This window comes from Megachile rotundata, chromosome 7 (genome assembly GCF_050947335.1).
Source record: "Megachile rotundata isolate GNS110a chromosome 7, iyMegRotu1, whole genome shotgun sequence".
Classification (NCBI taxonomy): domain Eukaryota; kingdom Metazoa; phylum Arthropoda; class Insecta; order Hymenoptera; family Megachilidae; genus Megachile; species Megachile rotundata.
The window spans coordinates 7098928-7114046 of record NC_134989.1 but is presented as its reverse complement, the minus strand read 5'-3'; the positions used below and the strand labels follow the sequence as shown (position 1 = coordinate 7114046).

The window sequence follows — 15119 nt, the reverse complement described above, 5'->3', positions numbered from 1 at the left end:
ATACAGTCGTTTTTTTAAAAAACATTAGAGTTTATATATTATTACTAAAATACTTTATAAATTAATAACAAAGAACATTTATGATACAACCAGCATAATCATTACTAGATCAATAAAGGTGTTATTTGATATCTCTATGAAATTTCTTCGAATTTGAAATTGGTTTCCCATGAATTTCAAGAGCACAAATCCTCGACTATCACAATACTCAAAATTTGATTAGATCGTTTTCAAAATATATCGACTACACCGTTAATTGAAAGAGTGATACAAAGAGCGGGAAATTCGAGTTGAAATCCAGGTGCGGTAATCCGCTTAGTCAGATATTTTTTTCCCCGCGACGGACTTAAAATTCTGAAAAATCCATCGGCAGTTTGGATTTTGCTAAGGGATTTTGAACGCGAGCCATTGTTCTCATTGAAATATTTAACCGAGCAGAAGCATCGTTGCACGTGCATCGATCTGTAGCCCGATCAAAAGCACGAGGTCGAGGGAGGAGAGGGCAAAGAAATATATCGGTCGATGCCAACAACTGTGACACCGAGAAAAGGAACGATCGGAGAGCAGCGGTCGGGCAAGAAGGAAAGACAACGAATCCACGTGCCTTCTCTTGCACGGTGTCTTCTCGAATACCGTTTTCCTCGTCTGTTCAGGTTTCTCGGGCGTCTCTCTGCTCTCTGGCAAGAAGAGACATTTGGTGCAGACCATTACCCCAGTCCCGGGTGCCATCGGCCATCAGCAGCGCGTTAAAGCCGCTGCAATTACAAACTCCGACAGTCTCATCCCCTTTACTTCTACCCCTTTTCCTTTCCTCCGCCTCCCCATCGTCATTCTTCTCGTTCCTGTTTCACGCTTTCTCTACTCTGCCCACGGCACGTTTCCATTCACTCTTTCTCTCGTTTTGCCCTTTTCCCGATACCGATCACTCTCTCTCCGCCGTGCCGGCTTTCTCCTTTAGTCTTTCCTACGCCGTTTCCATTTACATTCGGTCGGCACCATCGTAAAAGTAACTTTGTAACCGGCACGGCCAGGATACCGTCCTCTATTTCGGGGAAATTACACGTCGGTCGGTACCGCAGGCTCGAAAGATTTCCCTTATCAAGCAGCATTCTCGAAATCCGTTCTCTCTTTCTCTATCTCTCTTTTGCCGTCCATTTTCTCGTAGCTCCGGCAACTCCGAGTAACATCCCTCCTCCCGGCCCTCACGGTTTCCCTAATTCCTTGCCTCTCTGTAAGGGTACAACGGAACCGCGAAACTCCTGAGTTCGTTGGGACGAAATTGTTAATTTTATATACCACCAGCTAGCTGGCAAACCGGCTGCACAGAGTTGTTCCGGCTGAGATTCGGAACGTGATGACTTGTCGTTTGGCCGAGCTTTTGAAGCCACGCTGTTGATTCCGTGTCTGATGAACCGTGGGTAATTGGACATGCGGTTGCTACAAACCAAACACCGCTGACTGCATAAATTATTATTAATTTCTGTGTTAATTTATGTAGAAATATGACGCGCCCGGGAGGTATAGAAATATAAAACCGAACTGGATGAGTATTTTTGGGGTTCGGCTAGGGTTAAGGTCAGAAATAGATTCCCTGCACGTGGTCACGTAAAAATAGTTACGTGCGCGCGTTTTTCTAGAGAACTATTAAACTTAAATATAGACTAGTACGGGAGGTCGTTAATATATTGGAACCCCTTGTCTTAAAACACCACACGTGACGCATGTCACAAATCTTACTCGAGTAAAGCGCATCAATTTGGAGTCCAATTATAAGTTGCATAGTCAAGGATTACTGAATAGAAAATGGACATAATAACTTTTTCTGGTTTAATATTGTAACTGTGATTAGGTAATTCTAACGCAAACTGAATAGTAAACTGAACTGTGCATTAATGAAATTAGACATAATTTCGTATATCACTCAGTGAAAAATTAAGAATAAAATTACATCAGTACGAATATCATAAATGAGTTAATATATAATGTTTAGGACAACTGCAACCTCAGACTGAGTTGTATTAAATTAAATTTTAATATTTTCCAAAAATCAGTCTCAAAACAAATGATCTTAGAAGGTGCATATGACCTTCAATTAAAAAAAAAATGAAAATTAAAACTAAATGAAATAAGAGAAATAACTTGAAATAATTCATATAAACATCTCATTGACAATACCAGAAAAAAAAATAATTAATTTTTGAATTATAGTTGAAATTTTTCAGTGATGAAACGAATGTGTATGAAAAGTAAAAAGTAAAAACTTGAAATATTTTCAGTTAGTATAGCTATTAATATAGTGTGCAAAACGATAAAAATAGTATATGCGTATTTTAAAAATTTTATTCATCGAATATAGACATACGTCAAAGGATTAAGCGAGCTCAAAATTTTCGTACAAAAAATGACGATGCATAACAATTTCCAGCGATTAAATCATTGAATCCTTCGCGGCAGCTGACTCGGAAGTGACATTTTGATTTTCAGGTCAATTTACAGAGCTCTTCAACGAGCCAATATGTTCGAAGTCGACATTTGAGTTCGGTCGAAAAATTGAATCGTTTCTAACAGAATACCTGAATATTCAAATACAGTTATCCTGTAACATCTTATATTTGTTAATACTGCAGTTTTACTTTAAAAATAGTTTGAAGGTAATTAGAATTCTCTTTTTTGTGTATAAAATTATTAACTAAATTAATTTAAATAACGAATATCTTAGTTGAAGTAGGTTTTCAAGTGCACATGTTTCTGAAGCACGTTTCCATTTCGGTAATTAAATTTCATAAGCTATTAACGTAACTTTTAAATTAATTTACACTCTAACTGATATTGTACTCGGTGAACATAATTGCGCTGATAGTTTGGAAATTCGTCTTCTAACAAAATTAATTTTGCATGAAGAAACATTAATCACATGTTGCGGATATATTGATTGTAGGAAGTGTATTTTAGACAATTGTTATTTTATTGATTCTAAAATTAAATAGTTATTTTTACACTTACTGTTCAACTTCTTACACTTACTATTCTTCTTAAACTTTAAAGTAGCACGAATACATTTTGTACTGCACCTTTTTAACTACAAAAATTTCAATTTTTATAAATGTAATTTAATGATGATACGACACTGATAATTAAATAATCTGACTTCTACAGTTAATAACATATGCAGAATAATAATTTAACTTATTTATCCTATATAATAAACAAACAAGTAAATAGTTAAAAGGTCATTTTAAATACTGCCCAAAACCACCAATAAATCTTCAGGATGAAGTATAATGTTTCTTAAACGCCACTAACGAAAAACGTAAATCCATGTTGCTAAATGTTTCACGAAGATATTAGTCAAGACTAAAAAAGTGAGGGAATCTGTCAAACAGACACTTCTATAAATAAAGATTAATAGCAGATGTTCGAAAACATCGTATCGAAGATTGAACACGGATAGTTGAACGTGTCATTTGAAAACGAGCACGAACTTTGGATGCAATAAGTCAATATTTGAAAACTGATACTAATCAAATCTTGTAGACTTCTTTTTTTAACTTTTAACATGTTAATGTGTGACATGTAAGTTTTATATATGGTATAATAATTTTTTGGATCGTTTTATTTAAACTTTAATTTGTATACTATTTGATCTGAGGGATAAAAAACTATGAAGCTTGTTAAATATTTTTGGCTACTTTTTATTTTTTTTGCAGGACGTACACGAGAAATAAATAAAATAAAAATGGACGAAGGTAAAATATTTGAATTCAACGTTCTTTCTTTAGGAACCTCACCATTTCTTATTGTTATTTTAATTTACCTTCTGCATTAGTTAATTGATACTTAAAATTCATCAAATTCAAAAAATTCACAAAACTTCTATTTATGAAATTCCTCAAATTTCCAGAACTTCTAAAATTTACAAAATTCCTCAAATTTCCAGAACTTCTAAAATTTACAAAATTCCTCAAATCTCCAGAACTTCTAAAATTCATAAAATTCATAAAATTCCCAAAACTTCTAACATTTACAAAATTCCTCAAATTCCCAGAGCATCTAAAATTCACAAATTTCCAGAACTTCTGAAATTCATAAAAATTGTAAAATATATGCAACAGCAAAAATTTTCAAAACTCCAGAAATTTCTAATATTTCTGATACTTCTAAAACCTCTAAAATTCCTGAAATTCCTAAAATCCCCAAGATTTATAAATTCCTGAAATTCTCATAATTCCCAAGTTTCCACATTTCTGAACTCCAAAAATTTCATCAATTTTATTCTAACCACTTCCCACTAATAAAACAAGCAAAACAAATTTCTAGAAATATAATTCTGCCAGCCATCGAATGATAAATCCGATCATTCGAATCGAGAAATCGCGAAATCACGCTATGACGGACCCCACCTCGATATGCTAACGATCAATTAGCGTGTTATTTACGGTTTCCTCGTGATTGACAAGCACTAACCCGTTTAAGTTTGAACGTTTCGGTGTCTGCGTAGAAGTCGTCGACGGGAGAGGCAGCAAACGATACCCGAGCCCAAGAAAATCCACTCTTTAAGACTGCTGGCTCAAGTATTTAACCGCGAGCGACGCTAACTTCATCAACGATCGTTTGAACAGAAGTATCGAGAGTATTGGAGCTGTTCCAAGATCACGTTCGATCGTCCTGCAAGTCCGGCAAGTAGCGCAGTAATTCCCAGGAGATTAGAGACGCGGAGAAACTAATTTATGGGAGTCGAAATTCTGCTTGCCGTCGTGTTACGAGCATCTATGGATATAGGTACATAGACACGGTATATAATCCGTATGTACAAAATATACATACGTGTTTACGGGTATATACAACAGACTTATCATTAGAGATACAATTTCGCTCTACACGTTTCGATTATCACTGATCAGAAAAATATTAGTATTTAACATTCGGGGTTAACTCTTGCCATAGATTTCTATTTCAATTCAATTAAAATTGGAAAGTGTAGAATCTGGGATAGTTAAATGTGCCTTTACTTCTCCCCACAAAAATAGCTGAAGTAATAAAGAATTTAACCAAGTTTATTTCACGGATAACTTGCTGACTTTACGTCGCTATAAAAGATTTCAGAGTACGTTTTAAAATGCATCGTCGATTTAAATACAGAAGTATAGAGAAAAAATGGCAATAAGAGACTCCAGATTCTACTTAATACTAGTGCCGAATTTAGAATAATGAATAGTGTCGTATATATTACAGGATGCGAAATCAGTTGACGGTGAATTTCCTGGTCCTTTCGTTCCCGCAGCTCCATTCAATTATTCTCTTCTAAGTAGGATTATACAAGCATAACCTAAAACAATAGCATCTTAGGCGTACGAAGCAGGCTTAAATGGTTTGAATTTTGACTACACAAACGACATAGAACTCCGGCTGAATACGTCTTCTGGCTGGAAGTTAAATTAATTGTACCGCTCATTGTTCGTATGGTGCTGGGATTTCAACTAAGGAAAATAAATCCTAATAATGCGCGTCGATACTAAACCAAGTTGTACAACAAGAAATTCACGCGTACATAGCTGCGATGATCGCACATCCACACGTAACTGCAACCACTCAAACGAAAATTAGATAAAAATCAAGGATATAATATCTCTCTCCAGGCATTGTAGGTATCTAGGAAACAATTGTATCGAGTAGAATGCCTTAACGAGATAAAAGTCGTGCGTGCCGAGAAAGTGTGCTGACCTCTCACCTTATTTCGTGAGAACTGCGCCTCGGCTGCTCGGTAATCCCAGCACGCAAATCGAATTTAAGAAAGCCAATGGTGGAGAATTCGTAAAACTCGCTAACAAACTTTCGCCGGAATTAACGGTACACTATGTGATCATTACTTGCTAGCAGATCGTTGCGATACTCTTGCCATCGTACCGAATAGAACGAGAATTCACGGGTCATTTGCTGCTCAAACGAAACGCGCAGAATTCATCTCCGATTCACTAGCTCGAGGGACGATCCGTGTTTAAGGAACATAGCCAAACCCGTAAATGCGACAATAATTCCTTTCGTTACTCGTATCGCCTGCATTTACCTCGACGATCCCGTAAAGGGAATATGCCAGCAAATGGAAATACGGGCTCGGAGGAAGAACAACCTTTTCGTTTCCGCAGGAACGGATGCCAGGAAGGCCGCGAATAGTTGGTTCGCACCTCGGGGAAGCCAGCACGCGGATCAAGTTTAAGAAAGTCGTGAGAGACAGACAGTCAGTGAGGCAAACAGCCAGTCAGCCAGTCGTCAACGGTGGTAGTTGGTGAAATCGCAGGATACCGGCTGTACGCGTCAGTACGCTATCAGAGGACGCAAGCGCGCTCGCGCCCCTTATCGAGTTCGAGAGTAAAAGCGACGGCTGCCGGCACTGGTGGAGGTACACATCCACGGGCCGTGCATAGGAATGGAGGGTGGAAGGGTAAAAGGGACGTCGGTAACGATAAAGAGAGAGAGGAAGCTACGACAGAAGGGTAGAGGGTTGTAGGTGGCGGCACACGGCCGGCTTTGGGGGCTGAAGCGAGAGTAAGACGAAGAGACAGGGGTAGAGGAGGACAGAGGACGAAGAGGAGAGAGGCGGATGCAACTAGGAGTCGGGCGCCGCAGTGTTTGTCAGTCCTTCGTATGGACATCACGTCTGACGCGGCTGATAGTCAACCCGCGCTCTAGCATTCGTATATACGCGTAAGTTTTGGCGGCATCTATCATCTTCGATCTAGAACGTGTTACTCGTCGAACGAGACGTCTATGAGCTATCCGGACGCGATTACGCTCGTTCGCCGCACGATTGTCTCGCGTCACCGTTATCTGGACCAGTAAATCAAAGATCGATCGGCCGATCGAGATGTGAGGACTCCGTACTGGAAGCGATGTGGCTTCCGTTGATACTGCTCGCCTTGATGGCGAGCGGTTCCGCGTGTCCGGATTTGTGCGTGTGTCATCGCAGTGCCGTGGCAAGGGACTTGCCAGCTCTCGTACATGTGAAGTGCCGCGGACGTGCGCCTGGATTATCGGAACTGCCGGTTACGACGAGAAGTCTCTCCGTGGACGGTGCCGAAGAGTACGAAGTGATCGGTTTGTTCGACGAGCTGGAAGTGACCGACTCGCTGAACGATTTCGAAGTGATCGGTACGTTGAACGAGTTGGATGTGAACGAAACGTTGAACGGATCGGAAGGCAACACGACGATTCTTCCCTATCTCGATCAGTTGTCCGTGACGAACTGCTCGCTGGTGTTCTTGAACGCGTCGTGGCATGGCTTTGAACGTTTAACAGCATTGAACCTGTCATGCAACAACCTGGCGCGGCTGAACGACACGCTGCTAGGTCGTATGACGAATATGAGCGAACTGACGCGTTTCGACCTGTCCGACAACTCGCTGACAGAGCTGAGTGCCGGGGCTTTTAGGACGCTTGCGGGATTGGTGAAGTTGAGTTTACGTAGAAACGCGATAACCGTTGTGCACGAGGATGCGTTTCGGGGTTTGGATCGGTTGGAGTTTCTCGATTTATCGGACAACAGGCTGGCCGATTTGCCAGACAGTGCGTTGACGCCGCTTTATTCGTTACAAAAATTGGACCTTAGTGGAAATCAGCTGCAAGTTCTGGGTGCCAGGTGGTTCGAGAGCCTCGACAGATTGAGGGAGCTCGACGTTTCGAGGAACGGTTTAGCACGAGCGGCTTCGGGAACTTTGCAACCGCTCCCCGGATTATCGGTGCTAAAACTCTCGGAGAATCCTCTCAAAGAAAGAGACGTCTCTTTGCTGTTGGGTACTGGCAGGCGTTTGGAAACTGTGGACGCGTCTCGCACAGGTTTGGCGAGAGTGCCAGCCGCGTTAACGAGATCCGTGCGAGCGCTCAGACTTGCCGGGAATAAGTTAACGACCATTCGTGGCGGGGATCTAGACAGCTATCCTCTGTTACGGATGTTAGATATCTCGGAAAATCGACTGATCGACATTGAAGACGATGCTCTTGGACGATTGGAAGTTCTCGAAGAATTGGACATCTCTGGTAACGCACTCGTCAAAGTTCCAGGCAGTCTACCTAACAGTCTGATAACTTTGAAGCTTCATCGGAACGCGATAACGGCTTTGAAGATCGACGATCTACAAGGACTGTACAATCTAAAATGCTTAACGTTGAACAATAACGAAATCAACGAAATAGAGGTAGGAGCACTCGGTCAATTACCGGTTCTTGAAGAACTCGATCTATCCGATAATCCTATTAAAACGTTACCAGCTAATACTCTAAGTGGACCAAGTAACCTGGCCAAGCTTCGCATGTCGGGATTAACTTCGCTCGAGCGAAAGCAAGAGGAGCAAAGTGACATGGCGTTTCCGGTACCTACTCCCGAAAGACTCGTATATCTTGATGTATCGATGAGCCCAGCGCTGGCCAGGCAGCTTTTAGCAGATGACGCTGCGCTATCGGCTTGCAAAAGCTTGATCAAACTAAACTTGTCAAAGACGAACCTAACTAATCTGAGATTTGACTTGCCCTACATGCTTCCACAATTACGTACTTTGGACCTGAGTGAAAATGACTGGGACTGCACGGAAGACTTATACTGGCTCGGTGAATGGTTGCGGCAATACGAGGAACTAAATAAAGATACTCGACCGGGCAAATGTGCCAGCCCGCAGGAATTGTCAGGCTTGTTTCTACGCGAATTACCGTCACCACCGAGCCCTCTTCCTACAACCGTGCCAACCACGATACCTTCCGTTTCGGTTACACCGTCTACCCTATTTTCAGCGGAACGTTCATCTGATTCCATTAAAGCAAACGTGTCTTCCAACGTCACCGATATCAATGCATCCGACGCAACTGACAGACCCGTTAATGAATCTATTAGCACGAACGTTTCGAAGCAATCTGCATCTACAGGCTCGAGCCACGAAATCGATAGTTCCCGTAATGTCACCGGCAATCCGATGAATATTAGAGCGAAAACTATTTCAGCGTTGCTCACCGATGGTGCTCGTCTCTACGAGGCACCGACCTCCTTCAGAAACTTCACAACCTCGATAGAGGAACCGAAGGGGGGAAATCTCGGCAAGAAAACGACAGCGACGATGACGCCCGACGACTCTTCGAGGAAAGCTAAAAATTCAATTAAAAACGTCGCCGGTCTACCGTATCGAACAACCAAGAACGAGCCGTCGATTATGGAAAACGATTCGCGTACTTTTGATAATCGCGTGGAGGCCGATAAGCCGAACGGCGAAAGACCGAGCAAACTCGACTTGTCGACGGGCAAAATTGCCTCTTTGAAGAAGCTGTCGAGACACGCGTCGTTGGAGGAGGAGCAAGAAGAAAAGAAGACGACCGAGAAGTACTTGAACAGACTGAACAATCTGATAAAAGAGGAAAACTTGGTATTAGGGAATCCGCCCGATTCAAACACGATAGCGGAGGAATTGAATAGTCACGCGACTGATTCCGACGCCAGAATCTCCGAGGCTTTATCCGCCGGTGCTCATCCAGGAATGTTGGTGCTGGTCGGTGCCGCTTTTGGTGCCGCGGCTGCCCTTACTGTAGTGCTGTCTCGACGAGCCACAGTGCGCCGGAGGGATAAGTATCATCGTCACGAGAACATTGAAGTGCACACGCTCACTCCAACCGCCGAACTTTGGTGACCACAGCCTGAATACGCTCGATTGTTCGAGAGAGATAAGCGGTTGGACGCGGAGGATCACGAGAAACGTGCCGAAATTTTGTCAGTATTATCTCAACGACTGTTGAGCCCGCGACTAACGGACGTGTACTTCAAGAAGATGTTAAAGTAGCATCCTGGAGGCAGCTCCTCGAAAGCGAGCATGCTAACGACCGAATCTTCGTGTTTGAAGTTCAACCGCGTACCGTTTTTGCGAACTTAACAACCTCGTGAAACGTGCAGAGCCGAGGTGTCGTTTGATACAACAACAAATCAAAATAGTCGAACGATCGTCGCGAAAACAGAGCCGGTCGCGAGAAAGACGATTTAACTTATCCGCGCAGTTCAGCAACGGTGCTGTACAAATTTGTCCGAGGCGAACGGACGAACTTCGGGAAAGTTTCGTCTAAAATGTACAAAGCTCGAACGGACTAGTTTTTTCCGTGCGGAGAAGCTGAAGTAGTTTCCCCGCATAACCATCAGACCCGACTTTGTCCGTCGGGAAATACCGGACACGCGAGAAAGTTCAGCGAAGGAAGGTGTTGGGTGAAATCCCTCGGAGTCTGTGGTCTTTCCGCGTGGGTCTCGACTGAGCGATAAACCACGTCCGAAACTTGCTCCGACTCGGGAAATGAGTGTGTTTTATCGGAAGACTGATTAACCGACGATCGTTTACATGAAACACGTTCGAAAGCTGGCAGCGAGCTGGAAGACGAGGAACATACAAAACCTAAAGCAGACAGGTGGCAATAATTAAACGGCAGTCTCTGGCACTGCATTGATCTCAGGCGATCGGAACGTTAATTAGCACACAGTGACAATAATAATTGTAACGTGCCGCGTTTCTGGATTGGATATTTTTCGTCGTACGTTCAGGGACGCTTCCGTTGCTGGACGGAGGTGCGGGTCGAGATACGACGAAAATACGGTGAGAAAGGGCGACGTGAAGTACGACGGGTCGAGAAAGGGAAGACGGAGGAAAGAAATTGGAGGAACAGAGGGGACGTGTTGGCATGAAATTCGTGGTGGCGAATCGTACGTTTGAATGACAGTGCAAGACGGGAAGCGAGAGCGATTGCTAGCCGGAAGAACTTTTATCGAACGTTAGTGAGCTCGAGTGAGAGAAGAAAGCGCGAGTGCACGAAGGAATAAGCGAATCAGAGTGCGAGAAAGTATTAGAAACGAACCAGAAGTTAGATAGAGAATGCATGTACGTGTGTGTACGCGTGTGTGTATGTATGCGAGTACGAGTATATAGGAGACGGAGAGAGCGTATGAGAGAGAAACGATCGCGAGGTGGAAACCGCTCTCAATAGCGGCAACACCGAGTGTACAGAAACGTAGCTTCCGAACTTAATTCTGGCGGCTTGGCCAGTTGCCAGACTCCTTAACAAACAGAAAAAAAAATCGAGAATAAGAGTGGAAGAGATCAGATAAGAAATTACGAAGAGGCTAGATATTATCTTTCTTAAAATAACCAGTGTCAAAGTACCGCTATGATAATAAACCGATGTACAAAGATGCAATTTTCTTGGATTATTTCTTCGATCGCTTTTCGATCTTTTTCTTTGATCGAGCTAATAGTAGTTTCCCGAGGTTTTGTACTTCGATATTTTAATCGTAGGGATGTGAGGTTAACGTTTCAGCTTTTGACCGTGGAAAAATTTATGTCATTGGACGAGAAATTGAAAGGATTTTTATTAAAAATTGAGTTTTGAAATGTGGAAATTTGGGAGTAAATTTATAAGGGGATTTCAAAACTTTCAGCTTCTGAAAGTTTGGAAGGTCAGCAATTTATAAATTTGATGTGGGCAATTTGGAAATTTACAGTTTTTGAATTTGTGAATTTTGTAACTTCATAATTTGCAAATTTTGGGATTCCAAAAAATAGAATTTTGTGATTTGATAATTTGGAGATTGAGGAATTGGAAAATTTGGAATTTGAAAATTCAGAAATTTGGAAATGTGAGGGGTTGGAAATGTTGTAATTTGGAAATTAAGAAATTTGGAAATTGAAGAATTTGGGAATGAGAGAAATTGGAAATTTTGTAATTTGGAAATGCAGAAATTGGAAATTTGAAAATTGAGAAATTTGAAGATTTCACAATGGAGTGATTTGGAAATTAAGAAATATAGGAATTTGTAGATTTCCAGATTTATAAATGTAGAAATTTACAGAACTGAAACTTAAAAATATAGGAATTGAAAATCTTGAAAATTTAAGAATTTAAAAATTAAAAAATTTGAACTACTAAAAATTTAGAAATTTGCAAAACTGAATAACCTTTTAAATTTATCCATAAAAAGGCACTTTCAGACTCTCGTCCGACGTCATCCGAATTTTTCCGAGCACAACCGAGTCTAATCTCAAACACACATCCCTACTATATTAAGTAAAAATCTACTAATCAAAAATAATTAGAACAAGTGATTAAGCACCACACCTGAAAAAGATAATTTTCCTGAAAAATAATGCGGATACATCAAATGCAGGTAAGTTACTACAGTTGTTCATTCATTTATTTACATTCAAACATGTTTTATTCGGATGTCAGAAATGTTGTTACAATGCCTGACACGATTAAAAATTTTTACATCAAAACATTAATTTATATTGTGATTATTCGTACACCATAGTTGATGTTCTCGGTTTATCTGTTAGGGAAAATTAATTGCATGCTTTGTCACTGCTACCATAGTGTATTATTAGTACATTTGATACCTGCCTTAAGAAATTGTTGTGTTTAATCATGGCTGTTTATTTTAGTAACTCTGAAAATAAATGTCTGTTTATTTGTTGTGTAATATTGCATCTAAATTTATAAATAACAAAGTAATATAAATTCTTTCAATTTAAGTAATGTGTGTAAAATTAAAAGTAAAAATGTTAATTTTCCAAAAATTTTAAATGAAACTTTTGGTTGATATAGAAACCATTGTATCAAAGAATTTATTCAAAAGAGAGAGTTTTTATTTCAAATGTATATTTTCAGAAATGCCAGAATAATTTAATAATATTGTTCAGTGACATATTCTATAGATAAAGAATGAATTTCAATCTTTTTTCTTTGAATTAAACGAAACGGCTTCCATTAAAGTCCTGTTGTATGAGCAAATTACCTGAAATCATATTCCGTATATCCATTTATACTGCACTAGTATATGCATTTAAAACCGCAATTATAAAAGAGGAGAACAGTACAGCTGTTAACACGCTACAGTAGTAATAACTATATTCGAACCGACATACAGCTGGAGACGTAAATAATATTACTTCATTTAATGTCGATTTCAATCTTGAATTTTTTATTTCCTTTATCAAATTATTCATGGAATTTTAATAATAGTTCCTAGTTATTTTTATTATTTAGAAAGTTATAATTAAATATTTTTTTAATTATTTTAATGGAATTCAGTGGATCGATAATGTATGAACGCCATGACAATAATTATATCACAAAAAGAAATTATTTCTTTCAAAAACAAAGAATTTTATAATACACTATAAGGTTTCCTTTATTATTGATTTATGTATAAATAATGTTTTCAAAAATACATAACCTACAAATAAATATATTTTCATCGAATAAATCCTTTGAGACATAATAAATTTAAAAAATATTGAATCTTAACAATCGACCACGCATATTTCCTCGTTCATTTTAACACAAATGTTTCATACAAAATATATGACCATAAACGCGAATTTACAATTCAATTCCATTCCGATAAATATGTATGGTGGCAACAAATAAACAGAGAATTTTAAATACGAAATGAATTCCGTTGCTGATGAAAACCATCAAGCTTTTTACAGTGTTAATTACCGCAACTGACTAATAACATTCCACGATAAAACAATCCTTCTTTGCGTCACGTCGCAAACATTCGGAAATCTTATCAAACACAAATTAATTGCAGATATTTTAACCAGTAAAATTATCAAAAATATTTCTAATCTCTAATTACAATTTTTTCTTGTGCCTTCTTAAAATATTGGAAGACAATATTGTGTAAATATTGTTTAAATCAATTTTTCAAATAAGAAATATTTTGTCATATTTCCTGTCATATTATAATATTATTATTAATCATTTTTACTTTATTATTACTCCACATTATTACTAACTATAACAATTATTATATCATAACAATTACTACTAATAATAATTACTAATTATACAGGGTGGCTCACCACATTTTGCCATCTAAATTTGTGCCATTGTTATTACTTATAGCAAACAATGTTTCAGATGAAGTTGAATGGTTTTGAGAGGGGCATATGCTGGTGGTATATTTTTTTTGTAGGCAGACGTTTAAAGGACATGTGAAGGTCATTAATGTTTTTTTAAGTGGAATCATATTTTTTATTGCATCAACTAATACTCCATCATATTCTTTACAAAAAAGTATTAATCTATTTATGTGAAAAAAAAGTTTAGGAGATATTTTAATTCTAACTTGTTAGGAAATCGTGTCTTTCTGGTCAATACATATTATGAATTGCCCTAACTGAACAGCAAATGTTTTTCTATATGCTTTGGGAGGTCACCAAACGAATTGTGAGTTTTTGTTTTTTTTTTTGTTACGCAGTAACAGTGAAATTTAGTCTCTGTTACGTCTCTAATACGGCAAATACGACGATACGGTGAATTATCATTTCATAATGAAGTATTCTAAAGAAGAAAAGATAGACATGTTATCAGTTTATTTTGAAGCTGGAAAAAGTGCTACACACGCAGAAAGATTATACACTACGGAATGTTAGTAAGTCATTAATTTCTCGATTCTGAAAGTGTTCCGATGCAAATGGTTGCCACATTGAACCTTTTCTGTAAATAGACATTAAAATTAAAATATCTCCTAAACCAATAATTTTTTCACATAAATAGATTAATACTTTTTTATAAAGTATATGAAGGAGTATCAGCTGATGCAGTCAAAAATATATGATTGCATTTAAAACAACATTAATGACCTTCATATGTCCTTTACACGTCCACCTACAAAAAAAAATATACCACCAGCATATGCCCCTCTCAAAACCATTCAACTTCATCTGAAACATTGTTTGCTATGAGTAATAATAATGATGCAAATCTAGATGGCAAAATGTGGTGAGCTACCCTGTATATTTTCTTATACTATAACTTACTGTTATTACTTTTTCTTATTATTACTCATAAGAGTTCATATTACAGTCCTACAAGAGTTCACAAAATATTTCTATGAAATCTGAGCAAATCACGCAATAACAAATTTCATATCTGTTCGTAAATAATTTTATCAGTGATGTCTGTAATGCACGGGCGAAATAGGAGGTGAAATAAGTCGACACGGACGCAAAAGGAATCAGGACTATCGGAAAAAAGATCGACAGCTGTCGGAAAAACTTGAGCCTTTCGATATAAGGCGCTATCCGCTTCGATTCCAGATACAA

General features: G+C 38.9%; 2 protein-coding genes across 2 annotated transcripts in view; one reads left to right on the top strand and one right to left on the bottom strand.

Moving 5' to 3' along the window:
- timeout (circadian regulator timeout) overlaps nucleotides 1-15119 on the bottom strand; it is a 312058-nt gene that overhangs the window by 218363 nt on the left and 78576 nt on the right. The gene's annotated exons all lie outside the window — the stretch shown is intronic.
- Nucleotides 4419-11205, top strand: LOC143264902 (uncharacterized). Its single transcript, XM_076534063.1, has 2 exons — nucleotides 4419-4779; nucleotides 5233-11205. The coding sequence occupies exon 2, from the start codon at nucleotides 6888-6890 to the stop codon at nucleotides 9660-9662; it is 2775 nt and encodes a 924-aa protein (XP_076390178.1). The 5' UTR covers nucleotides 4419-4779; nucleotides 5233-6887; the 3' UTR covers nucleotides 9663-11205.

Bases quoted from the DNA above. Each gene is read 5' to 3' on its own strand.
- LOC143264902 (XM_076534063.1), top strand. From the start codon at position 6,888: ATGTGGCTTCCGTTGATACTGCTCGCCTTGATGGCGAGCGGTTCCGCG.